This window comes from Nanorana parkeri, unplaced genomic scaffold, assembly GCF_000935625.1.
Source record: "Nanorana parkeri isolate BGI_ZX_2015 unplaced genomic scaffold, ASM93562v1 scaffold1212, whole genome shotgun sequence".
NCBI classification, from domain to species: Eukaryota; Metazoa; Chordata; class Amphibia; order Anura; family Dicroglossidae; genus Nanorana; species Nanorana parkeri.
In genome coordinates, this window is record NW_017307480.1 from 419,496 (window position 1) to 446,550 (window position 27,055).

The 27,055-nt window shown below is 49.4% G+C and overlaps 1 protein-coding gene across 1 annotated transcript; it reads right to left on the minus strand.

Annotated features, from left to right (window-relative positions):
* Positions 1 to 25,663, minus strand: XAB2 (XPA binding protein 2). The gene is made up of 18 exons (XM_018568576.1): positions 25,621 to 25,663; positions 23,680 to 23,828; positions 22,541 to 22,664; positions 20,605 to 20,802; positions 20,392 to 20,526; positions 18,330 to 18,494; positions 17,235 to 17,379; positions 13,838 to 13,989; positions 10,106 to 10,225; positions 8,528 to 8,659; positions 8,310 to 8,441; positions 5,935 to 6,048; positions 5,695 to 5,841; positions 4,799 to 4,921; positions 4,496 to 4,676; positions 3,197 to 3,299; positions 3,007 to 3,113; positions 1 to 115 (listed from the first exon to the last, which is right to left on the minus strand). Exons 1-18 carry the CDS (start codon positions 25,642 to 25,644, stop codon positions 54 to 56), a joined length of 2,313 nt encoding a protein of 770 aa, XP_018424078.1. The 5' UTR covers positions 25,645 to 25,663; the 3' UTR covers positions 1 to 53.
* Positions 25,664 to 27,055: the final 1,392 nt, after the last annotated feature.

The following is a 27,055-nucleotide window of genomic DNA, read 5'->3' on the forward strand; positions in this document are numbered from 1 at the left end:
TTACTATTAGTTTTGTTGTGAAAGGGAGGAGCTTGGGGGTTGGGGGTGGAGAGTTAATCGTCGGCAAGCCCAGAGAAGACCGAAGCAGGGACCGATTTCTGCTCCAATTGTACTTCTGTGAAGAAGAAAAAAAAGGATTTGATTAATGAATTCCAATCACAGAGGACTATGTACACATCTCCACCTTGTGACCCATCACTGTGATAATACCAGGAACAAACCAGCTACTGACCCCATCCATCAGTGTAATACAGCGCTTCTCAACCTGTGTAACCTCAGGACCCACATTTGTCCTCTGTCAATAAGTCGTGACCCAAAGTCGCTATGTAATGCACGGCCTTGCGGTACCGTGCATCCAGGTGTAGGCGATAGGACTGTGGGAGGGAGGTGCGTTTGGGGTGCCATTCAAATGAATAGCAACGCAACACACCTCCCACACCAGAACACACAGTAGGTCCACCCAGTCTCCCTCCCTTACCAGAACTGGAGTGGATCTGCAGCCTGGGGTCCAGTGTGGGCTGCTGTGCTGTGACGGAGCTCCATCCATATGTGCAAGTGATGCGAGGGAACAAGCCGCACAGGCATTCACTTTATAAATCATCATCCTGGATGGCAACATGCATTGAGGCGGATTTACTAACTAAGCTGAGAGTCTTCAGTCAGATTGAGAGAATGTTCAATTCAGTAAGCCAATCACATGTGCGGATTAAATAAGTATAACGTGCGTGCTTGCCTATTGTACCTCAATGTAACCGTCTTGTGCTGCAGCGTGCCCACATATTCCCCCAAGGGCACATCAAGTCAATGCGTTGGCGTGAACTGGGCACACGAAGGCAAATAGGCTGCTCACTGTGCAAGTTACCCCTTCGTTTATTGAATGAGGTGAAACTCTGCTGACTTCCATCACCCAATCCTGCGCCAGCAAAAACTTTTTTTTTTACTTGCGCATGATTGGGTATTCTTAGCAAAGTGGATATTCACCACATTCACCGAGCTAAGGGAGAATTGCCCTGCAAAGTGTTATTTGTCTTTAGTAAATCAACCAAAATTTATTGAGTGAAGATGATTAGCTCCTTTAGTAAATCGGATCCACTCTAGTCTACAAGGATGGGATATCACCCTGTGTGACCCTATTGGGGATATAAACACACCCCACACATCATAAAGTGGGTCTATAGGGACTGATCTACCTCTATACACTTTACAGGTGTACAACGGACCCATTACATGGTGTTTATACATTTAAATGCATCACAGGCGGATTTCTATTGGCTCTAATTTACAATTAAATACACTGAAAATGCAAAACATGAATGTAAACCGATACCACAAAAAATTCATTGTCATGCAAAAAGTGAGAACAAAGTCTAAAAACATAAAACAAGACAACATATAGCGCAGAGTGGAGACGAAGGAGGCGGATTATTCTCCTGTTTAAGCAGATCCATTAATCTAATCCATAAAGGGCGGATTCCAAGCTGTGAGACACGGGGCACTGCACTGCCAATTCATTTAAATGGCACCCAACACACCTGAATGTTAGTGTACCAATGCAAAATGTCAGCTATCTATGTGTAGTGCTGATCTACATTGGGGGGGGGAAAGCAATGCACTGACAGCCCACAACAACAAAATGCTGGGGTACATTGCTAGAGCGATCTCCAGCAGGAGGAAGGAGGTCCCGATCCCTCTATATAGATCTTTAGCAATCACTAGAGGGATCTCCTGCAGGAGGAAGGAGGACCTGATTCCTCTATATAGATCTTTAGCAATCACTAGAGGGATCTCCTGCAGGAGGAAGGAGGACCTGATTCCTCTATATAGATCTTTAGCAATCACTAGAGGGATCTCCTGCAGGAGGAAGGAGGACCTGATTCCTCTATATAGATCTTTAGCAATCACTAGAGGGATCTCCTGCAGGAGGAAGGAGGACCTGATTCCTCTATATAGATCTTTAGCAATCACTAGAGGGATCTCCTGCAGGAGGAAGGAGGACCTGATTCCTCTATATAGATCTTTAGCAATCACTAGAGGGATCTCCTGCAGGAGGAAGGAGGACCTGATTCCTCTATATAGATCTTTAGCAATCACTAGAGGGATCTCCTGCAGGAGGAAGGAGGACCTGATTCCTCTATATAGATCTTTAGCAATCACTAGAGGGATCTCCTGCAGGAGGAAGGAGGACCTGATTCCTCTATATAGATCTTTAGCAATCACTAGAGGGATCTCCTGCAGGAGGAAGGAGGACCTGATTCCTCTATATAGATCTTTAGCAATCACTAGAGGGATCTCCTGCAGGAGGAAGGAGGACCTGATTCCTCTATATAGATCTTTAGCAATCACTAGAGGGATCTCCTGCAGGAGGAAGGAGGACCTGATTCCTCTATATAGATCTTTAGCAATCACTAGAGGGATCTCCTGCAGGAGGAAGGAGGACCTGATTCCTCTATATAGATCTTTAGCAATCACTAGAGGGATCTCCTGCAGGAGGAAGGAGGACCTGATTCCTCTATATAGATCTTTATTATCACTAGAGGGATCCCCAGCAGGAGGAAGGAAGTCCTGACTCCTCTCTATAGATCTTTATTATCACTAGAGGGATCTCCTGCAGGAGGAAGGAGGTCCTGATCCCTCTATATAGATCTTTAGTCATCACTAGAGGGATCCCCAGTAGGAGGAAGGAGGTCCTGATTCCTCTATATAGATCTTTATTATCACTAGAGGGATCTCCAGCAGGAGGAAGGATGTCCTGATCCCTCTATATAGATCTTTATTATCACTAGAGGGATCCCCAGCAGGAGGAAGGAGGTCCTGATCCCTCTATATAGATCTTTATTATCACTAGAGGGATCTCCAGCAGGAGGAAGGAGGTCCTGATCCCTCTATATAGATCTTTAGTTAGATCTCATGTAGAATACTGTGTCCGGTTCTGGAGATTTTGGGGGAGAGAGGCAAAGAGAATAAAAAGTAAGATCACATGATGTGTAGGAGATGCCAAGGACTCACCATCCGGCTCCAGCTCCTCTTCGGACTCGTCTTCCTCCCCAATATTAATCTCGTCCGGATTGGCCTGCAGTGTCATCTCTTCTAATTCTGCCTTGGAAGCATCGGACCTGCACAGAACACAATGAGATGTCGGTTCTCTGGCTGGCGGAACACATGGAGGAGGTTCGAGGAATCTCCGGCAGCTACAAACCTAACAAACAGGATCTTCTCCTTCATCTGTGGTTTATCCCTTTCAGCCTGGGCTGCCACCACCGCTGCCTTCTGCTCCAGAGCCTGCATCTCATCCACCGGTTCTGGGGGAACAAGCAAAGTTATACAGGAAGTCCGTCCGGCTTTATTAATGGAGAACGCCCGTCAGTCATTTTTTTTTGGCCGAGGTTCTGACTCATCCTCACTCCATCACATTATTATGGCCGTGCCTCCACTGAGGAGATCTCCTAGCACTTCCTGGCCTGGTATCCACAAAAGAGGTCAGGGGGGAACCACCACCTGACATGAGTTCTAACCTGGCTTACCTCGGCCTGGGTCCCCATTAGAAAGATTCTGCTCAGGTCCAGTGACCACACAGCAACTGAGAGGAAATCTTCCCAAGGAGGACACAGCCAGCAATAAATACAAGGCAGAGGGTCCAACATTTCCCTCCTCTATCCAAAAATACAATCACTGTGTGGTTGCAGCTGCAGACAAAGGCTCCGGCATGGTTCCTCATTCCCACACAGAAACATATTTGAGGGAATGAAAGAAAAATGCAAAAATAGTCATTGTGTACTCTTTGGCTCCAATGAAAGGGACGACGGTATCTCACACGATGTCGTCATCCTTTTCATTGGAGCCAAAGAGTACAAAATTATGTAAACAGTGAATTTCTTCTCATACGTTGAGGGATACAGGAATTCAGATACTGTTGGGTTATACTGCCGCCTACAGGAGGCAGAGACAAAACAGAAAAAAAACCAGTAGGCCGGCCCAGTATAATCCCTCCTACTCCCAGCATGCCTCAGGTTACAAAGCAATACCAGGTGCCTGATCATAAACATGGCAGCAGGAACCTGGCATAAAGAACCCCTTAGAGGGCTGGTGGGAGCGGGTTACACACCTCATGAGGGGTACAGTAGACTTTGCCATAGGATAATCCCATGCCGGTGGTCTATCCAAAGCTCCAACTCATCGAAATCTCCAACTACCTCATTTCCGGTCCTCACAAAGACTGGAGCTCTGTACAGTTGCGGTGCGCATGCGCGCACGGCGTTTTCAGAATACTCGTCGAGTTTGCCGCCTGCCGAATATTGTTAAAGTGCAGCTGTACAGAGGCTCCGTCTGCCTTTGTGTCTTGCAGTCTAACGCCGTCTGGTCCAAATCTCCAACTTGCAAGTACCCGGCCGTGAGGTAGTTGGAGATTTCGACGAGTTGGAGCTTTCGATAGAACACCGGATAAGATGACGAGGACAAACCAACTGATCGGGCAGGTGCAGTTCCTTTAAGACCTTACCTTTCGATTCCTGGCCAGCTCCTATTGCTTCTGCCCTCAGTCTCTGGGACACAAGGAACGTGCCCTGCGTGTTGTATTTGGCTTGCACGCTCCGTTTAACACGCAGCATCTCCCGAATCGTGTCCTCATTGCCGTGCCGCACCTCAAAGTCTCTCCAAGTCTGCCAGAAGCCGGCCGTCAGCTGCGGGGATGAATAAGAAGTACATAGGGGCACATGTGACATGAGATGGAATCATCACTACCAGAAACCATACAGGGGCCACAAAACATGGCTTCCCTGGTCCAGTCCATCAGAGCACTCACCCTGGGGTCACACATCTGAGAGCAGTATGAATACACAGCGCGGGCTCGATCGATCTCCCCGAGCTTACTCTCCATATCGGCAAACCGCAGACACATCTCCCGGGACTGCTCGTCCGACAACAGCTGAGGGAGGAGTCACACAACGTCAAATACGACAATTACAAATACCTACATCATCCGCACGCAGGTCATATCTATGACATCACTCCTCTGCCAAATAAAGGTGACAGAACTATGGACACAGCAGCAAAGCCTTCTCCTCCATTAATGTCCTCATCATTTCCTATCAGTAAAGCCGACCTGTCCCCCCATTCACTAAACATCACCCGGGGCATTAGTGATGTCATCGTGCCCAAGCGTTGCATCCTGGGAAGGTGACATCAGCAGAGCATTGCTGGGAAATCTCATCTGTAATCTCACCAGATCTCAGAGAAAGGCATTTTCCTCCCCTTGGATGATGTGCATGGTCACATGTCCTAGTCACATGTGCCAGAGTTCCAGGAAGTAAAGGGAGAGCTAGTAACCTGCCCTTAGTAAACATGGCCGCTGTGAGAAGACTACAGGAGAGAGAGATATTTTTCTAGAATGTTGTTACAGAATGGGCCCCATGAGGCTCTAGCACCTGGTCGCTATTTAACCCATTCACTAGATCAGAGGGGGAGGTCAGCATATTCCACCGGCAGATCTCCCCTCCGATCTCTGAATGCGGAAGGGAGGTGCAAGTGAGGAGGGAGGTGCAAGTGAGGGGTAAAGGAGGGGTAACTTCTGCTCTCAGCCTGTCATTTCTCTGGCTGCTGTAGCTGGAGAAGCAGATCTCGGCTTCCCAGGGGTCCCTAGGTGACATTAGGGGTCTAACAGACCCCTGATGTCTCCATAAAGAGGACCTGTCACTGTACATGACAGCCATCCAGAGATTGTTCAAACAGATCGCGAGCTCTCTCCAGCTTCTTTCCTCCGTATCGAGCAATGAATTTGGACAGATAAGTACTCCAGATATCGTAGACGTTCGGCCAGCGGAAGAGGGCGATGCCGCGCTCGTAGGCCTGAGGACAAAGAAGAAGATAAATGACCGTGTTATGGAGATATAAAGAGCCGGATTTGTCCTCTCCCCAGAATGTCCCAGCACCGTCACCCACCTTAAAACTTTCCTCAAAGTAGTTGTGTTCCTCCAAGAACAAAGCGTAATTGATTATAATCTGCGGGGTGGCGATACGGAGATCAATGATGCGATCGTACACGGCCTTGGTGGACTAAAGGCAGAGATTCCATATTAGATATATGAAGTAAAAAGCTCGCCATGACATTAAAAATGATGAGAAGTAGTAACTAGGGATGCACAGATACTTTTTGAGTACCAGTGCCGATACTTGGCATTTTCATGATAACTACCAGGGTGGCAGCGGTTGCAGCTGGGACCTGGCTCTGGCGCTCCACCACTGTCCTGAAATCATTAGTCTGTATTGTTTTAGAAAAACTGTCACATGACAATAAACAAAAATGTATCAGTACTCATACTTGTAAGTACTCGGCAAGTACCAGTACTCGTACTCGCAAAACTGGTACCTGTGCATCACTTTATATTTATATTTATAAAAACAAAATCATACATTAAAACAGAGATGTACAAATCCCGGGAGCTCCGTGTGCTCCTTACACATGACAGCGGCCTCCTAACCTTTGAATTTTTCTCTAGTGTAGTCTTGGAGCTCAAAAGTATCGGTACCTGTACTCGTACTTGTACCGAGTACTGTACTTGGTATCTGTGCAACCCTAGTAGTAATGTTACTACTCAGAGTAACATCAGAAGAAACAATGAGAAGTAGTAACATCAGAGTAACAATGAGAAGTAGTAACATCAGAGTAACATCAGAAGTAACAATGAGAAGTAACATCAGAGTAACAATGAGAAGTAGTAACATCAGAAGTAACAATGAGACGTAACATCAGAGTAACATCAGAAGAAACAATGAGAAGTAACATCAGAGTAACAATGAGAAGTAACATCAGAGTAACAATGAGAAGTAACATCAGAGTAACAATGAGAAGTAACATCAGAGTAACAATGTGAAGTAGTAACATCAGAGTAACAATGAGAAGTAGTAACATCAGAGTAACAATGAGAAGTAGTAACATCAGAAGTAACAATGAGAAGTAACATCAGAAGTAACAATGAGAAGTAACATCAGAAGTAACAATGAGAAGTAACATCAGAAGTAACAATGAGAAGTAACATCAGAGTAACAATGAGAAGTAGTAACATCAGAGTAACAATGAGAAGTAGTAACATCAGAGTAACAATGAGAAGTAGTAACATCAGAGTAACAATGAGAAGTAGTAACATCAGAGTAACAATGAGAAGTAGTAACATCAGAGTAACAATGAGAAGTAGTAACATCAGAGTAACAGTATTTGAGGTAAATGTAAAGCCGAGAGAACAGCTTTGTGACTCTGAGCATTAAAATAACGTAATAGCCGAGCAGAGATCACAGTATTATAATCAGCCCTTGTTATGTTTATATACAGTGGTCATGTGACTTTGTTCTTATCCCTGTGCACCTTATTGTCCTATAGGATGGAGGTCAGTGGCAGCGTGTGACATGCCCTGTATACATCACAACCAGGCGTTCCCTTCCCCCCACAGCTGCAAGAAGCCTTTGGAGCTTCTGCGGACACCTGATGTTTCATCGTATCATTTTAGGAAGCCTTTAACCCCTTCATGACTGAGGCCTTTTTTTCATTTTTTGTACCCATGTTATATTCCACATTTTAGGCCTGAAAATTACTTAAAACCCCCCAACCTTATATATTTTACAAGGGGTTAAAGGGTTCCTAAAACCAGGAGTTGGGCTTCCCGATCATGTGACCCCCTCCCCTCCGTACATCACCCAGTCCAGAGGCAGAGTACTTCTAATCTTCAGCAAGCACCGATGAAACCTCTTCAAGAGAACCTGTCTTTTATGAAATATATAGGATGCCATTGCCGTCCTCTTTTACTGAAAATGCTATCTGCCCGTCACTCTGATCCAATGGCTTCCGTACTTACTGGATCATTGCGGAGGTCTGATGACACAGTCTGCATGTTTATTCCATGTAACGATTTCAAGTATGAATACCAGACGCAGCCGGGAAACCAGCATTTTAAGAAGTAGGTCAGCAACGGCGTGGTACATCATTCTATCGTCAAATTCGTATCATTGCCAAATCAACTGGCTGTCCCAAAATCTACGCCTACAGCAACACAGGCCAATAGGTTCCCTTCTTCCGTGTACCCACTTCTCGCTATGCTCTCTGCAAATGTATTCACATCAGGAGCATGAGAGGGAGGTTGCAAGCATAGAATCATGTGACAGCAGGCTACACTCCCACCACGAATCCATGTAAAAGCTCCCTTATAGATAGCAGCTTGTAGTGTTGGGAGCCCATGACGGCATCCCTCTACAACCTTCCAATCCCCTTACTACAGGTATAGAACAGAGGGAAGAAGGATAACTTCATAACCAGGACGGCTTACCTTAAAAGTGCCTAAACTTTCCTCCAGATCGGCCAGCATGGACCACACCTTCAATGACTTGTACAGTCTGTTCTGCACGGGCTCCGTTGAGTCAAAGTATTCAGCCTTGCGAGCCGGCACGGCAGTGGCTTTCTACAGGGACAGAGGTCAGACCGTCAGTCAGGACCCAATAAACCGGACAGAACTCTCTCCATTGATCTCATTCTGTATACACTCACCCTGAGGATCCTCAAAGCCTGCTCATAGTTCTCGTGTCTCAGCTCCATCTCACCAAACTGGCACCAGACGGAGGCCAAGTCATCCACATGCGTGTACTGTACCTGGGTGGCTCTCTGGAGGATGGCCCGGGCCTAGAATGCAGAACGGTGACATATCATTTCCATACTTGTCAGGTGACCTTACAGCCCGACCAGCTTTGGATAGAGAAGACACTGGATGGACCACTTTTTATCTGCCATCACCCTTCTTTTTGTGCCAAGCATGTTTAAAGTGACATTAAACCCTCAGATTTAACATAAACCAATACTGTAATGTGCGCCTTACTGTAATCCATGGTTGTTTCCCTTCTCTTTGCTGCTCTTCCTTTTAAATCTGTATCTGTTCTCATGCTGGGCAGAAGTTCTGTTATGCAGCAGACTGCCTTGTCTCTGGAATGGATACACGGTGTCTGTGTGTACGTTTGCAACCTGAGCCAGCACTACAGGAAGAGGCACTCAGCTGCAAAGGGAAGTTCTCCCCAAGCATGAGAAGACATGAGGATTTAAAAGGAAGAGCAGCAAAGAGAAGGGAAACAACCATGGATTACAGTAAGGCGCACATTACAGTATTGGTTTATGTTACAAAATCTGAGGGTTTAATGTCACTTTAAGTTCGCCTACTGTCTGTCGGACTGTCTCAACTACTTCTGCAAGTCTGCTACTCTTATGGTAAAATAATACTTTCTAAGGTTTCCTCCTGCTAGTGTGAGGCCATATCCCCGTCTTCTACATCTTGGCTTCATATTGAAGACACCACAAAATAACACCCTCAATGTATTTAATGGTTTCAGCCATGTACCCACTTTCCTGAAGAATGTAAATATTAAGTTCCCACATTCTCTCCTGATGCGTTTTATCCCTTCAACCTTTCACCTTTGTTGTTGCCCTTCTCTAGACTCATTCTATCTTATCAATATCTATTTGTAAGTGAGATCTCCAGAACTGGACACAGTATTCTACATGAGGTCCAACTAAATGTTCTATATAATAGAATCAGGACCTCCTTCCTCCTGCTGGGGACCCCTCTAGTGATAATAAAGATCTATATAGAGGAATCAGGACCTCCTTCCTCCTGCTGGGGATCCCTCTAGTGATAATAAAGATCTATATAGAGGAATCAGGACCTCCTTCCTCCTGCTGGGGATCCCTCTAGTGATAATAAAGATCTATATAGAGGAATCGGGACCTCCTTCCTCCTGCTGGGGATCCCTCTAGTGATAATAAAGATCTATATAGAGGAATCAGGACCTCCTTCCTCCTGCTGGAGATCCCTCTAGTGATAATAAAGATCTATATAGAAAAAACGTTTTTTTAATTTCTTTTTTACTTTATTTTCATTATTTTTTTTTATTGTCGTAATTTTTTTACATTTTTTTAACTCTTGGGGGGCTTCGGGGAAATATTAGGGGTCAAAAAGCCCCTTGATATTTCCCTTTTAAAATAGAGCTGGGGATCCCTCTATGGAATGGGAGAGGATTTACTTCCTTTTTATAAAGTGGAAAATACAAAAGGCCTCAATAAGCAGCTCACACTACTCACATCGTCGATCTGTCCGTTGTCTTCATAAAATTTAGCAAACGCAACCCAGAGCGTGTGCGGCTTCCCAGTGGCCTTTGCTGGCTGTACGGTCTGAACAGCTTCCGTGTATGTGTTTATGATCTTCAAGGAGAGGGAGAAAGTGTGAGTGACTCTAACCTTCCAGAACATCATAACAAAGAAAATATACTGCTTGTGTCTCGGCTTTTCTAGATTAGTTTATATCCATTTAAACCTCGGCCTAAGGCCTTGTTCACACCGAAAGCGTGTGCGTTCCAGAGAGGCAGGTGCTGGAACGCACCTCGATCGCTGAGAAACTTCCCTCGGCGTTCTGGGGCGGGAGGGGGCGTGGTGGTGCATTGAATTCAATAGCACCGCTTCCACTCCCCCCCCCCAACCGCTCTGGAACGCACACGCTTTCGGTGTGAACAAGCCGTAAAAGGCAATGTTTTACCTGCTTATATTTTGATACAGAGACACTTAGAGAGATGTAGCACAGCTAGAGAGGCGCAGTTAGGGACGCTCAGCCAGAGACGCACAGCTAGAGAGGCGCAGCTAGGGACGCTCAGCCAGAGACGCACAGCTAGAGAGGCGCAGCTAGGGACGCTCAGCCAGAGACGCACAGCTAGAGAGGCGCAGCTAGGGACGCTCAGCCAGAGACGCACAGCTAGAGAGGCGCAGCTAGGGACGCTCAGCCAGAGACGCACAGCTAGAGAGGCGCAGCTAGGGACGCTCAGCCAGAGACGCACAGCTAGAGAGGCGCAGCTAGGGACGCTCAGCCAGAGACGCACAGCTAGAGAGGCGCAGCTAGGGACGCTCAGCCAGAGACGCACAGCTAGAGAGGCGCAGCTAGGGACGCTCAGCCAGAGACGCACAGCTAGAGAGGCGCAGCTAGGGACGCTCAGCCAGAGACGCACAGCTAGAGAGGCGCAGCTAGGGACGCTCAGCCAGAGACGCACAGCTAGAGAGGCGCAGCTAGGGACGCTCAGCCAGAGACGCACAGCTAGAGAGGCGCAGCTAGGGACGCTCAGCCAGAGACGCACAGCTAGAGAGGCGCAGCTAGGGACGCTCAGCCAGAGACGCACAGCTAGAGAGGCGCAGCTAGGGACGCTCAGCCAGAGACGCACAGCTAGAGAGGCGCAGCTAGGGACGCTCAGCCAGAGACGCACAGCTAGAGAGGCGCAGCTAGGGACGCTCAGCCAGAGACGCACAGCTAGAGAGGCGCAGCTAGGGACGCTCAGCCAGAGACGCACAGCTAGAGAGGCGCAGCTAGGGACGCTCAGCCAGAGACGCACAGCTAGAGAGGCGCAGCTAGGGACGCTCAGCCAGAGACGCACAGCTAGAGAGGCGCAGCTAGGGACGCTCAGCCAGAGACGCACAGCTAGAGAGGCGCAGCTAGGGACGCTCAGCCAGAGACGCACAGCTAGAGAGGCGCAGCTAGGGACGCTCAGCCAGAGACGCACAGCTAGAGAGGCGCAGCTAGGGACGCTCAGCCAGAGACGCACAGCTAGAGAGGCGCAGCTAGGGACGCTCAGCCAGAGACGCACAGCTAGAGAGGCGCAGCTAGGGACGCTCAGCCAGAGACGCACAGCTAGAGAGGCGCAGCTAGGGACGCTCAGCCAGAGACGCACAGCTAGAGAGGCGCAGCTAGGGACGCTCAGCCAGAGACGCACAGCTAGAGAGGCGCAGCTAGGGACGCTCAGCCAGAGACGCACAGCTAGAGAGGCGCAGCTAGGGACGCTCAGCCAGAGACGCACAGCTAGAGAGGCGCAGCTAGGGACGCTCAGCCAGAGACGCACAGCTAGAGAGGCGCAGCTAGGGACGCTCAGCCAGAGACGCACAGCTAGAGAGGCGCAGTTAGGGACGCTCAGCCAGAGACGCACAGCTAGAGAGGCGCACTTAGGGACGCACAGCTAGAGACGCACAGCTAGAGAGGCGCAGTTAGGGACACTCAGCCAGAGACGCACAGCTAGAGAGGCGCAGTTAGGGACGCACAGCTAGAGACGCGCAGCTAGGGAGGCGCAGCCAGAGACAGAGAGGCGCAGCTAGGGACACTCAGCCAGAGACGCACAGCTAGAGAGGCGCAGTTAGGGACGCTCAGCCAGAGACGCACAGCTAGAGAGGCGCAGTTAGGGACGCTCAGCCAGAGACGCACAGCTAGAGAGGCGCAGTTAGGGACGCTCAGCCAGAGACGCACAGCTAGAGAGGCGCAGTTAGGGACGCTCAGCCAGAGACGCACAGCTAGAGAGGCGCAGTTAGGGACGCTCAGCCAGAGACGCACAGCTAGAGAGGCGCAGTTAGGGACGCTCAGCCAGAGACGCACAGCTAGAGAGGCGCAGTTAGGGACGCTCAGCCAGAGACGCACAGCTAGAGAGGCGCAGTTAGGGACGCTCAGCCAGAGACGCACAGCTAGAGAGGCGCAGTTAGGGACGCTCAGCCAGAGACGCACAGCTAGAGAGGCGCAGTTAGGGACGCTCAGCCAGAGACGCACAGCTAGAGAGGCGCAGTTAGGGACGCTCAGCCAGAGACGCACAGCTAGAGAGGCGCAGTTAGGGACGCTCAGCCAGAGACGCACAGCTAGAGAGGCGCAGTTAGGGACGCTCAGCCAGAGACGCACAGCTAGAGAGGCGCAGTTAGGGACGCTCAGCCAGAGACGCACAGCTAGAGAGGCGCAGTTAGGGACGCTCAGCCAGAGACGCACAGCTAGAGAGGCGCAGTTAGGGACGCTCAGCCAGAGACGCACAGCTAGAGAGGCGCAGTTAGGGACGCTCAGCCAGAGACGCACAGCTAGAGAGGCGCAGTTAGGGACGCTCAGCCAGAGACGCACAGCTAGAGAGGCGCAGTTAGGGACGCTCAGCCAGAGACGCACAGCTAGAGAGGCGCAGTTAGGGACGCTCAGCCAGAGACGCACAGCTAGAGAGGCGCAGTTAGGGACGCTCAGCCAGAGACGCACAGCTAGAGAGGCGCAGTTAGGGACGCTCAGCCAGAGACGCACAGCTAGAGAGGCGCAGTTAGGGACGCTCAGCCAGAGACGCACAGCTAGAGAGGCGCAGTTAGGGACGCTCAGCCAGAGACGCACAGCTAGAGAGGCGCAGTTAGGGACGCTCAGCCAGAGACGCACAGCTAGAGAGGCGCAGTTAGGGACGCTCAGCCAGAGACGCACAGCTAGAGAGGCGCAGTTAGGGACGCTCAGCCAGAGACGCACAGCTAGAGAGGCGCAGTTAGGGACGCTCAGCCAGAGACGCACAGCTAGAGAGGCGCAGTTAGGGACGCTCAGCCAGAGACGCACAGCTAGAGAGGCGCAGTTAGGGACGCTCAGCCAGAGACGCACAGCTAGAGAGGCGCAGTTAGGGACGCTCAGCCAGAGACGCACAGCTAGAGAGGCGCAGTTAGGGACGCTCAGCCAGAGACGCACAGCTAGAGAGGCGCAGTTAGGGACGCTCAGCCAGAGACGCACAGCTAGAGAGGCGCAGTTAGGGACGCTCAGCCAGAGACGCACAGCTAGAGAGGCGCAGTTAGGGACGCTCAGCCAGAGACGCACAGCTAGAGAGGCGCAGCTAGGGACGCTCAGCCAGAGACGCACAGCCAGAGCTACTTTCACTTTTCAGAAACAGAAGAACAGACAAGAAAACAGACTGCAATTGAATGTTTTTATCACAATAAAATGATTAGTATAAAAGAAATGCGAGCCGACTATTCACGATATGACTTCCGCACAAGATACAGAGAACGCACCTCCCGTGGTTTGCCTTGGTACAGCTGCACCCTCTTGTGCCACTCGTGGATATTGTGTGGGTTCTGTCTCAGCAGCACCCCATTTAGTAAGACCGGTCTCCTCTCCATCAGCTGCTCGAAGCGGGCCAATCGCAGCTCCAGGTCTATGTCATCTGACAAGATGAAAGGAGAGTGTTAGGGGACTCATAACCAGAATAAAGAGAAATGTAACGTAGGACTGAGGGCTCCATACCAAGACATCATCACTGATAAATCCCAATAGCTGCCTTCAATTCTATGTACAGTCTGTCCATTTTATTTAGCAATATCGACCTTTGTTACCGGTATCTGAAGGTGAATGTCATCACTTCCTTCCAGCAGGAGGCGGAGATCCAGCACCCTTCCCCAAATCAGTGTTGTCACCATTTGTGTCTGTCCAGCTAGAAGTACAGCGTGACGCAGCGCCACTCAACAGTATATAATCCCTAACCCTGCCCCCCTTCACCGCACATCGACACACCCCATTCTATGCAAATTATGAGAAATGTGAATGCAGAGGACTAATGGGAGATATAGTTTGGGCTGCTGGGTATTGAGAGGAAGAGGTTTAGTTTATTTACACAATGCCAAGTCCAGGGTTCTGGATTCTGACCTCTCCTTTGGGCCTCAAATCCAATCACTGTCCAAATCTTGCTGCCTTCACCTCCGTAACATGTCCAAAATTCACTCCTTCTTAATCAATGACACCACCAAGCTACAAATTCACTCATGTGTTATCTAGTGCCTCGACCATTGCAACTACCTTCTCATTGGCTGACCTCTATACAGGCCCCTCCCCCTTCAGTGCATCATGAAAGCTGCTGCCAGACTCATTCACCTCACCGACCACTCAGTTTCCACCACCGACTTCCATTCCCTGCCCCTCTGACACTCCGGCCACTGGCTTCCATCCCCTGCCCCTCTCTGCCAATCCCTCCACTGGCTTCCATTCCCTGCCCCTCTGCCAATCCCTCCACTGGCTTCCATTCCCTGCCCCTCTGCCAATCCCTCCACTGGCTTCCATTCCCTGCCCCTCTGCCAATCCCTCCACTGGCTTCCATTCCCTGCCCCTCTGCCAATCCCTCCACTGGCTTCCATTCCCTGCCCCTCTGCCAATCCCTCCACTGGCTTCCATTCCCTGCCCCTCTGCCAATCCCTCCACTGGCTTCCATTCCCTGCCCCTCTGCCAATCCCTCCACTGGCTTCCATTCCCTGCCCCTCTGCCAATCCCTCCACTGGCTTCCATTCCCTGCCCCTCTGCCAATCCCTCCACTGGCTTCCATTCCCTGCCCCTCTGCCAATCCCTCCACTGGCTTCCATTCCCTGCCCCTCTGCCAATCCCTCCACTGGCTTCCATTCCCTGCCCCTCTGCCAATCCCTCCACTGGCTTCCATTCCCTGCCCCTCTGCCAATCCCTCCACTGGCTTCCATTCCCTGCCCCTCTGCCAATCCCTCCACTGGCTTCCATTCCCTGCCCCTCTGCCAATCCCTCCACTGGCTTCCATTCCCTGCCCCTCTGCCAATCCCTCCACTGGCTTCCATTCCCTGCCCCTCTGCCAATCCCTCCACTGGCTTCCATTCCCTGCCCCTCTGCCAATCCCTCCACTGGCTTCCATTCCCTGCCCCTCTGCCAATCCCTCCACTGGCTTCCATTCCCTGCCCCTCTGCCAATCCCTCCACTGGCTTCCATTCCCTGCCCCTCTGCCAATCCCTCCACTGGCTTCCATTCCCTGCCCCTCTGCCAATCCCTCCACTGGCTTCCATTCCCTGCCCCTCTGCCAATCCCTCCACTGGCTTCCATTCCCTGCCCCTCTGCCAATCCCTCCACTGGCTTCCATTCCCTGCCCCTCTGCCAATCCCTCCACTGGCTTCCATTCCCTGCCCCTCTGCCAATCCCTCCACTGGCTTCCATTCCCTGCCCCTCTGCCAATCCCTCCACTGGCTTCCATTCCCTGCCCCTCTGCCAATCCCTCCACTGGCTTCCATTCCCTGCCCCTCTGCCAATCCCTCCACTGGCTTCCATTCCCTGCCCCTCTGCCAATCCCTCCACTGGCTTCCATTCCCTGCCCCTCTGCCAATCCCTCCACTGGCTTCCATTCCCTGCCCCTCTGCCAATCCCTCCACTGGCTTCCATTCCCTGCCCCTCTGCCAATCCCTCCACTGGCTTCCATTCCCTGCCCCTCTGCCAATCCCTCCACTGGCTTCCATTCCCTGCCCCTCTGCCAATCCCTCCACTGGCTTCCATTCCCTGCCCCTCTGCCAATCCCTCCACTGGCTTCCATTCCCTGCCCCTCTGCCAATCCCTCCACTGGCTTCCATTCCCTGCCCCTCTGCCAATCCCTCCACTGGCTTCCATTCCCTGCCCCTCTGCCAATCCCTCCACTGGCTTCCATTCCCTGCCCCTCTGCCAATCCCTCCACTGGCTTCCATTCCCTGCCCCTCTGCCAATCCCTCCACTGGCTTCCATTTCCTGCCCCTCTGCCAATCACTCCACCGACTTCCATTCCCTGCCCCTCTCTGACACTCCGGCCACTGGCTTCCATTCCCTGCCCCTCTCTGCCAATCCCTCCACTGGCTTCCATTCCCTGCCCCTCTCTGCCAATCCCTCCACTGGCTTCTATCCCCTACATCTCTGCCAATCCCTCCACTGGCTTCCATTCCCTGCCCCTCTATGCAAATCCCTCTACCGACTTCCATTCCCTGCCCCTCTCTGCCAATCCCTCCACCGGCTTCCATCCCCCGCCCCTCTATGCCAATCCCTCCACTGGCTCCCACTCGCCCCAACAAATAAAAAATTCAAAATACTAACACAGAAAAGCTATCCACAACTCTGCCCGGAGTTACATCACCAACCCCATCTCAAAATATCACCCAAACCGTCCTCTCCGCCCCTCCCAAGACCTCATGCTCTCTATCTCCCTCATCGCTTCCCATGCTTGCGTCCAGGACATTTGCAGAGCCTCTCCCATTCTCTGGAACCACCTACCCCAATCTGTTCGGTTATCTCCTATTCTGCCCACCTTTAGACGATCCCTAAAAACACATCGCTTTAGGGAGGCATATCCCACCTCAACCCAATGACTGAACTTTTACCTTCTCCATCAACTTATCCCCCTCACAGGTATTAGTCCCTCCCTTTAGATTGCAAGCTCTCGTGGAGCAGGGCCATTCTAACCATCTTGTCTTGAATGGTATTGTAACTGTAGTGTCTTCCATCATTTTGTAAAGCGTTGCACAAACGTTATATTAAATTTAAACCTCTACATTGTGCCATATAAATCCTGTATAATAATAATAATAATAATAATAATTCAGAAAGGTTGCAACTCTCCTATAACAAGGACACCACAAGCCATGAAGGGTTAGGGCCGACTCTTACCGTCCTCTTCTTTTCCCATCTCACTGACGGTTTCCATTTTGGCTGCAATGACGCTTTCTTCGAACTGAGCATAGCTGTCGAACACCTGAGTGAAGTCACGGACAGTGGTGACCGTCTGAATGGCCTCTTCATAAACATCTCGTGCCTGAGAAACACCAAACAGAATCTCAACAACCTGATGTACAATACGGGGTTAAATAACATTAAATGGAGGGGCGGAGTCATCAGGTTCCTCAGTGTCTTGGCAATCGCAGGCAGCAATGTAAAGCAGCCAAATACTTGATGCTTTTCCCTTTTTATATCTGCTAATAGGACAGTACAAGCAGTGGTGTCCCTAGACTTTGCCACCTGAGGCCGTAGGGGCGGGGTTGGCGGTGCATGACAGTAATGCCACCCTCTGCAGACCTGGGATGCTTTGGCCAGCATCCCACCAAGCTGCTGGTAACCAGTGATGTCACTGGTTGCCGGAAGCTGGGCTGGATGCTGACTAGAGTATCCCAGGCTGCTAAAGCTGGGCGGGGAGATGTGAATGGCCCTCACATCATGGCTGGACCATTTTCAGCAGCCAGTTAGCCAATGATACTTAAAATTTACAACTGGCGCCAAACTTTTAAGGTTTCTTCTAGTTTTTGTCAATGGAGATGGCTCCTAAAAATAAAAAAAAATTCTGCTGGCTTCTGGATTGCACAGACCGGTTCCTGAATTCCATATTTGTTTGTACACCGCTGCCTTGCAAATCTCCCCGCCCGGCTCTTCGTAACCTGGGACAGAAAGGGGGGACAGCATTGTGAAGAGCAGCCGCTATACAACAAACATGCCACTCTGCCTGCCACCCCCAGATGTGACCCCAGGAGATGCCTCATTAAAGGGAAGGCCCTGAGAATAAAAACACACACATTATGGTGAGAAGGGACTAAAGCAACCAAAAAGCCTCCTACCCAATCAGTGCTTAGCACAGAAAAGCCTTCTTTGAACATAATAGATTCACATTACAAGTTAACACTCCCACATCTATGCGCTCATGTGGCCCCCCAGGCTGCAAGTTGGGCACCTGAGAGCTGGATCATGGTGAATAGAACTTGGAGCACTGGTTACCTTTTCAAAGTGACCACTCCGGGTGTGATACTCAGCCAGGGCACACCACAGCTTGCCCCTCTGGTCGGTGAAGCGGGTGAGGCCACCACGAATAATGGCAGCAGAGTCCAGAGAGCGTATAGATCCGGGGTTCTGGGAGAGGAGGGTACACAACTCCTGCCACAGCTGTAACAGAAAAGACCCGAGTCACATTTGTATCTCGTATAACCTCTGCCGTCTATTGGACCAGAACAGCCCACGAACACTAGCCATGTACATCAAATGACTACTGTCCTAGACAATATCTATTAACAAAACAAGCAGCGAGCTGAGTGAACGGCCATAAGAATGGAGCTCGTCAGCTAGAATTCAGTAACTCTACATTACAGAACTACTGCACCCAAGAGTACTGGTGAATGAAGGATCAGAGTAGTAGTGTCTGCTCTAAGATTAGAAATGGATGAGAGGTTACATTTGAAACTTCCCGACCTGAGCGCAGACTACAAAACAATAAACTAATCAAATATTCTTATTCTTTTTTTGGCTATAGTTCTCTTTTGGGTCACAGGAGTCCATTTACTAATATGCAGCCAGGGAAGATCCTGACAAAATTGTCTGTATCCACCCCGCTGCCTGATTGACGGCTGGCTCTGCCTCTCTGGAGCCGAAGCCAGCTGTGTCCGCCCCCTCCAATGAGCAATGGAGGAACAGAGAAGGGAGGGTGGAATCCCTGCGGGGAGCGGTGACTGACAATCACTCCTCTCTGCAGGGGGACGCTGTAAGCTGAGCGATTAGCAGTTTGTGATCGCTCAGTTCTCGATTTATAGAGCCCATGTGTCACACGCCAGCTCAAACTATTGGGAAGGGTACATTTTACTCTCCCAATAGATTTCTTTTAACAAGCAGCAAAAGAGCTTTAACCTCCCTGGCGGTATGATTTTTTCTTTTTTCCGTGTCATTTTTCGTTCTATTTGTTTTTTTTCGTTTTTGTCTGGTTTTTTTTTTTAAATATCCCGCCAGTTCCGCCCCCCTGCGATGCATACGCACGCAAGGGACGGAACCCGGAAGCCGGAGAACACAGCGCGGCTCGAGGGACAAGGTAAGTAAATGCTTTGCGGCATTCCCGAGTATAGCTCAGGGTTACCGCTTATGGTATGGAAAAGTAACCCCCGAGCTACACTCGGGAATACCGCCAGTTGAGGTTAAAGCAGGCCATCCTGACCTCTCCGGCTGCTTTTGATGTGAAATTTGTTGTTACTGCTTGTTTGATACATGTAAATACTTTAGTGCGCATGAGGTGGGCAAAGGGTTCACTTTAAAAGCAAGAAAATAGACAAAAATGAAAACGTAGTAAATACTAATAAATTAGATTGGCAAATTTAATTTTCTCAATGCACTTTCATTTATATAACAAATACCTGGGGATTCTGCCAATCCAAGCCCTTCCTCCACATGGTGACAGTACTATTTTCTCTGCAAAATATTTCCTACAGCGTTGTCACCTTTGACCCATCCTCCTCTTTGTGCTTATGCTCGAGGTCCTTTCACTGCTCCCCCTCTCACTGCCAATGGGCACTAGCCATGTAATCCAATGAGGCGCCTTGCATCTGGAGAAAGTGGCGCAGGGCAGCCTCTAAAAGGACGCCTGCTGGCTCTGGTGATGTTAAGATTTTAGAGATCCCTGTGATGAAGTCAAGAGGACAATTGTGCGGAATTTTTTACCCATTGAGATGACAAGTTGGAAAAAAGAAAAAAGGAGGCGGTGTTGGCAGCGAAAAAAAATACTTTGGCCTTGGAGGGACTTTACCAGGTCTAAGGCTGGCCACCTACAGGTCTAAGGCTGGCCACCTACAGGTCTAAGGCTGGCCACCTACAGGTCTAAGGCTGGCCACCTACAGGTCTAAGGCTGGCCACATACACCATACTCCACATCATGTGACCGCAACCTGTATGATTTACATGCAGATTGTTCAAAATCTAAATGCACGAAACAAGCAGTGACCACGCCACGAGTGACGTCATAATAGTTGGGAAACAAATGAGAAATGTTGCAGTCTTCGTGCTTTTCAACCATAAGACTGACCTGGTAGTTTGATTTTCCCTCCTTGGACACAAAGTCTTCTTGGTTCACAATGGCTGCCAGCCTACATACAGACTCGTCCAACCTCTCCACCGAGCGCAGATACTCGATATACTCCTCAGCATTTTCAGGCGTCAGCTGGAAAAAAACATGGAGGTATTATAATGACATCACATGGTCCTCAACGTCGGCTGCTACAGTCCAACAATAGCGTACCTTCAGGTATCTCCTGTAGACTCTGACTGCCGTCTCTGGAAGGGGGTGAGCGCGGACAAATTTCAGGTACAGCGGCCAGATGCGATGGTGCTGCGTAATGGGGAGCGCGCGTAGAGCGCGGTCAAACGTCCTTCTTGTGCGGGTAATTTTAAACTGATCCATAAGGAAGTGGCAGTAATCCAGCCAAATTCGGGGCATCTTAGTGGAAGAGAGAACATATGAATGATGACAGGCAATGCCGAATATCGAGTGAGCAGTAAGGAGAGGAAAGAGTTTTGAATGGACTGGAAACAGAGATAAAATTAAGTAAAAGGGAGCTGGAGGTGTGATCCATGGCAGCCCAATACTTGCGCTTATTTCATTTTATTTACCTCAATTTAATTATGTGATGCCATCGTATTACTCCACTCCATATGTCACCCCCAGAACTATGAGCAGGAGCCCTGTTCCTGCACAGCTTTCCTAAGCCTGGCCTAACAGCCCTAACAGCATGCATGGAGGAATCTCCTGCTGCAGCTATTGTACAGTGGTTCACGAACTTAATTGGTTCCACGTTTCTGGTCGCGAACCGAATCAAATTTCCCCATAAGGTTCAATGTAAAATAAGGTTATTCCGTTCTGACCCCTACGAACATAGGCGCGAACCGATTTTGATCGCGAACAGAATCGCATTTTCCCATAGGGTTAAATGTAAATCAGGTTAGTCCGTTCTGAACCATATGTAAAAAAAAATGTAACCACGAAAATATGAAACAAAGTATAGTCCAGTATGAAGAGACCTTTCTTGGGGTGACTTCTGGCGTGGAGGACAGGAAGGTGGGTGGGGAGTAGGTTATTGTTTGGAGCGAGAGTCCCCCTCCAAAAGGTAGAAAGTAGTAAGTCCCTGTGCACTCCGAGTACTTGTAGTGGTGCTCGCAGTGACAATCACGGATGGCACCGTGCAACACACAGTGGAAAGCAGAAATCACCGGCACTCAGTAATATCTTTGATGTCCATTTAAAATCGGACCAATCGTCAATTGTCATGTACAAAATAGCAACGTTTCGGGACCGCACAGGATCCCTTCATCAGGGACTGTCGCCCTGATGAAGGGATCCTGTGCGGTGACGAAACTTGTTACATTGTCGCCCTGATGAAGGGATCCTGTGCGGTCCCGAAACGTCGCTATTTTGTACATGACAATTGACGATTGGTCCGATTAAATGGACATCAAAGATATTTACTGAGTGGCGGTGATTTCTGCTCTCCCCCTCCATAAGGACATCGGGGAGATCTCCTTCAGGGGTTTCCTCTCTTCTTTGTCTCTTAGCTGCAGGGTCAAATTTGGTGACAAATCTGTGTGATGTCACTTTGTTTTTTCCTGCGCTGCAGAACCCTCCGGAAATGAGAGACCACTCTGCGCGTTCTTGTCACCTTCATTACTGCTGTGCACTTTCTTTTTACCGCCATGCTTGCTGGTGGTAAAAAGGTACGTGGTCTGAGACCGCAAGCCTGACAGGAATTTCCACTCGCCAAATTCAAGCAGGCGAGTGGAAATTTTGAGCCCTGGTGTACAGGACGCGAGGACGCCAAGAGACAAGCTGCAGTGGAGGAGACAGCCTGGAGGGAGCGCTGTCGCAGCCGGCTGGCTCGGAGGTTCAGGTGTGTATAGCTTTGTTATTTTCCTCCCTAGACCAAAACGAGCACCTAACCCTTGCAGTGCTGGGGTAGCCCCACTGCAAGGGTTAATAAGAAATGTCCCCACAGTTCTTCTTTAAAGCATAAAAAGAGTCAGTCGGTCATTGGAGAGGATGGGCTGGTATTCCTGGGAATGGGTATAGTCCGGCCATTGGTACCATGTGAGGCAGTCAGGTCCCACGTGTGTTTACTGACACTATTTTAAGCACATTGGCAACCAGGGGATAGTCCGGTCCTGATCAACACAGAAGCTTTTACCTTGTGCATGAAGACCAGGGCTCGCTCATGGCAATTATTTACTTCCTCGAAGGCCGGATCGGTAAGGCACCGCCTCTTCACCTGCTTCCTGCGCTGTTTTAGGTATGCGTACCATAATTTGTAACTAAAAGAAAACAGCGTGTAAAAGAAATGAGACCACTTTGCATCGGTACAAACAAACAAAAAAAGGGGGAAAAAAGACAAATCTAAAAGAAGACAACAACAGTGGCGATCACCGCTTATGTGTCATGAATAGTGTACACTGCTTTCAGCATTAAAGTGTATCCCTGAGACATTAGAGCAGGGGTAGCCAAACTCCGGCCCTCCAGCTGTGGTGGAACTACAAATCCCATGAGGCATTGCAAGATTCTCACAGCCACAGGCATGACTCCCGGAGAGAGAGATGCATCATGGGATTTGTAGTTTAACCACAGCTGGAGGGCCGGTGATTGGCCACCCCTGCATTAGAGGAAATGCCCCTTGTGTGACATCATAATTGATTGATGACCCCAATAAGCACTGGGATATGTAGTCCTTACAAGCAGGGATGTGGAATTCGTATCGCCCGAACCGCATGTCCTGGGCACGCAGGTTTTTTTCCCTACATTTAGCCCTGCTGCAGGCTAGCAGCGCTAAATGTAGATCGGGGGAGCCGCCCCTCATTTAAGTACAGTGATCTAAGATCTCTTATATAAAATGAGCAGCAATCTTGCAATTTGCGAGCACTCGTTGGTCAGCGTGGTCAGGTGGCCACACTAACCAATGAGAAGCGCTATTTCGCACGGTTAAATACGGTTTTGATTCAAACTATTTTTTTGTATCGGGACAAGTAGATTGGGCCCCTCTAGATAGGCAGAGCCAGCTGTCACTCAAGCAGCTGGGTGGATCTCGACAGTAATGTCTGGATCCATCCCGCCTGCGGCGCCTCGAGCTGTAGCTTTGGGTCACGGGAGGATGCTAGTTTGTGTGCTCCCGTTACCCTGAGGAGAACGATGGGGAAAAACACTGACCCCATAGTTCTCCTTTAACTACCATGGATGAAGTTCCTCTTTAAGATAAACCCTTTAAGCATCTCAGAAACATAGGACACGGCTACAAGTCAGTGATGGACATAACAATGATTGTATCTCTATGTTCACCTTCCTGGCAGCTCCTTCAGCGCTCTCTCGTATATCAGGTTCAGTACGTGTGCCGAGGCAGATTGCTTGTATTCAATATATCGCATCCAGCACTTGACTGAATATGGGTTACGCAGGATCTCCTCTTCATACTGGAGGTCATCCTCCTCCTGTGTATAGAATACATGTCAGAGGTCAGTTCACACACACTCAGAGAGTAACAATGCGTTATAAAAGAAAGATAACAGTCAGGGGGGTTCAACAGCATTTAAATATACAGAGCATATAAAAAAAAAAAAAAAATACATAATATATATATATTGAGTATATAGTATATACACACACACACACACAACTGTGCAGGCTTGCAAATGAGAGGTTCTTTTAATATGCCTTCTTATTTAGCTTAATTTGCTTTGCCCGGGTGGAATTGAGTCTGACCTGTCAACTACATTATACACATCTAGAAGTGTGTGTGTCTGGCAGGCAACAAGGACAACAACTGTCAGATTTCAAGTGACCTCTGACCTCTATGCCAAAGATTCAGACTGGAAGCAGAACTGTACTCGGCTACTTGTTTCCTTCTCCAGGAATGCCAGACAAAGCCGTCCTCCACATTGCCTGCAGGTGGCGCCGTCTTCTCCGCCGCGTCTTCCAGGTCCCATGTCGTTTATCAACCGCCTGTTGGGCACCTACCCGTGTTTCCCCGAAAATAAGACACTGTCTTATATTTTATTGCCCCCCCCCCAAAAAAAAACATTTTTAATGTGCAACAAAATGTACAACAATCCAAAGTTATCTGGTATCGCTCCGCCTGTCACAGTAACTGGCGCTATAGAGGAAGTATCGGCTAATGTGCTCCGCCGCCGCAGATTTGCTTTCTACCGCACCGGCTTCCTTTGCCATCGGGTTCAGCGGTACTGCAGTGGGGACCTCAGACAATGGACAGCGCGGTAAAGTACGGTACACATTACAGTACGGTACCATTACATTAAGCAGTGCCTTCAGGGGGACAGCAGTTGGTGAAGTATGGTACTGGAGTGCTACCTGTCACTGCGCTGGACGGAGGGAGTCCCCCGTCATCCCCTTAATACAGTATGTCCCTGCAGGCCGACACCATCTCTCCTGCTCTTCAAGTTCCCCCTCACATGCTACCACCAAACTACGTCTTATTTTTGGGGGAGGTCTTATATAACAGGAAGCTTGAAAAAACAATGCTAGGTCTTATTTTCGGGGAAACGGTATTTCTGCTGCATCCCCTGTGTGCATGTGCAGGAGTTACATCGTCTCCGGCTGCATCCCCTGTGTGCATGTGCAGGAGTTACATCGTCTCCGGCTGCATCCCCTGTGTGCATGTGCAGGAGTTACATCGTCTCCGGCTGCATCCCCTGTGTGCATGTGCAGGAGTTACACTGTCTCCGGCTGCATCCCCTGTGTGCATGTGCAGGAGTTACATTGTCTCCGGCTGCATCCCCTGTGTGCATGTGCAGGAGTTACAATATGAGAACCAACGCTAGATCACCATAGGAGCAGAAAACAAGGGGTGACAACGCTACATCACCAGGACAGAAAAAGAGCAACAAGGGGTGACAACGCTCGTAGCAATATCATTCAGTAGCAATGTAACGTTGTCAGCCTGAGAGCAGACATACAACACTGTATTATAAGAAGGGTGACTTTTTTAACATACAACTGAATTTTATTGTTTTCCTGGAATTCCCTTGACCGCCCCCAGTACCAGAATACAATATTTATCGCCATGCTGCTTCTTTGAATGGACCATTCACCCAGCACCCCTTGACTACACTCAGGAGGTAAGTATACTGACTTGAAACCGGGAACATGGCCACAGGCAGGAGATAAACAGAGTGAACCCCGCAAAAAATACAGCATGACGACAACTCCCATCCTCCCCTGAGGTGACCACATGCTCCCCTCATCTCATCACCCCCCATCACTTACGATCAGGATCTCATGATCAGGCATGTTGTCATTCAGAGGGCTCAGGAAAACGTCGTCACTTCCGGGCAGGGTGTCTTAGAGCTCGGTAGCGCGCCTACGTAGCCGCTGACGTAAGTCGCGTGACGCTTCTTCTGTCCTGCACGCGTAGCGAGCGTGCGGCGTCCATCTTTGTTGTGGGCGTTTGCAGGCCTCTGTGCAGTTGTATTGTTGCTAGGGGCCAAATGCACCTTGTGCTTGTTATGTTTCCAAAACTTTACCAATAAAGTTCGTTTTGTAAAGGATGAGAGACATGTGTTTATTAACCTTAGAGGAGTGGTCTGTCACGTAATGGTGTTTTCACTTGTTGCCTCTGGCGATTTTTAACATGTCTGTTGGTTTTCTTCTTCTATTTAGGGCTCTGTTCAAGGTATTTACCTTCACTTCCTGTTCTGATGACAACAGTGTCACCAGACAGGAAGTGAGGGAAAATCTGCAACAGCGGCCAGCAATAACAAATTTTGATTGGGGTTCTAGTCTTCCGATACTCTTCTAAAAGAAAGCATTTTTTTTATTTGTGTCTGTGACTGTGTTGGTGTTGGAGAGTTTTCCTCACTTCCTGTCTGTTGAAATGTCAGCAGGACATTTCCTTCAGCCTTTCCCTGCTGGATCCAAAGAAAAGAAGGTTTGACTTTATGTTCCTTGGGTTGTCACTAGAACAGGAATCGATGGAAAATCTTTCAATGGGGACACTAGTTCTGATGACCACCAAGGATTTTCCTCTCTTTGAAGGGATTTTCTCTCACTTCCTGTTGCGACTATTGGAAGGGAAATCTTTCAATGGGGATACTAGTTCTGGTGACCCTGCTGACCACCAGGGATTTCCCTCACTTTGGAGGGATTTCTTCTCACTACCTGTTGTGGCTATCGGACAGCAATAGATGGGAAATCTTCCAGTGAGGACACTAGTTCTGGTGACCACCAGGGATTTCCCTCTGGTTAGAAGAATTTCCTCTCACTTCCTGTTGTGGCTGTCGGAGGGGAAGTGAAGGTCACTAGTTCTGGTGATTACCAGGGATTTCCTCTGACTTCCTGTAGTGACTATCAGACCGGAAGTGAAGGTCAATAGTTCTGCTGACCACCAGGGATTTCCCTCACTTTGGAGGGATTTTCATTTACTTCTTGTTGTGGCTATCAGACAGGAAGTGAAGAACTTTAGTGCTTGGTTGACCACCAGGGATTTCCCTCACTTTGGAGGGATTTCCTCTCACTTTCTGTTGTGGCAGTTGGAGAGAAAGTGAAGGTCACTAGTTTTGCTGACCACCAGGGATTTCACTCTCTTTAGAGGTATTTCCTCTGACTTCCTGTAGTGGCTATCAGACAGGAAGTGAAGGTCACTAGTTCTGCTGAACACCAGGGATTTCCGTCACTTTAGAGGGATTTCCTCTGACTTCCTGTT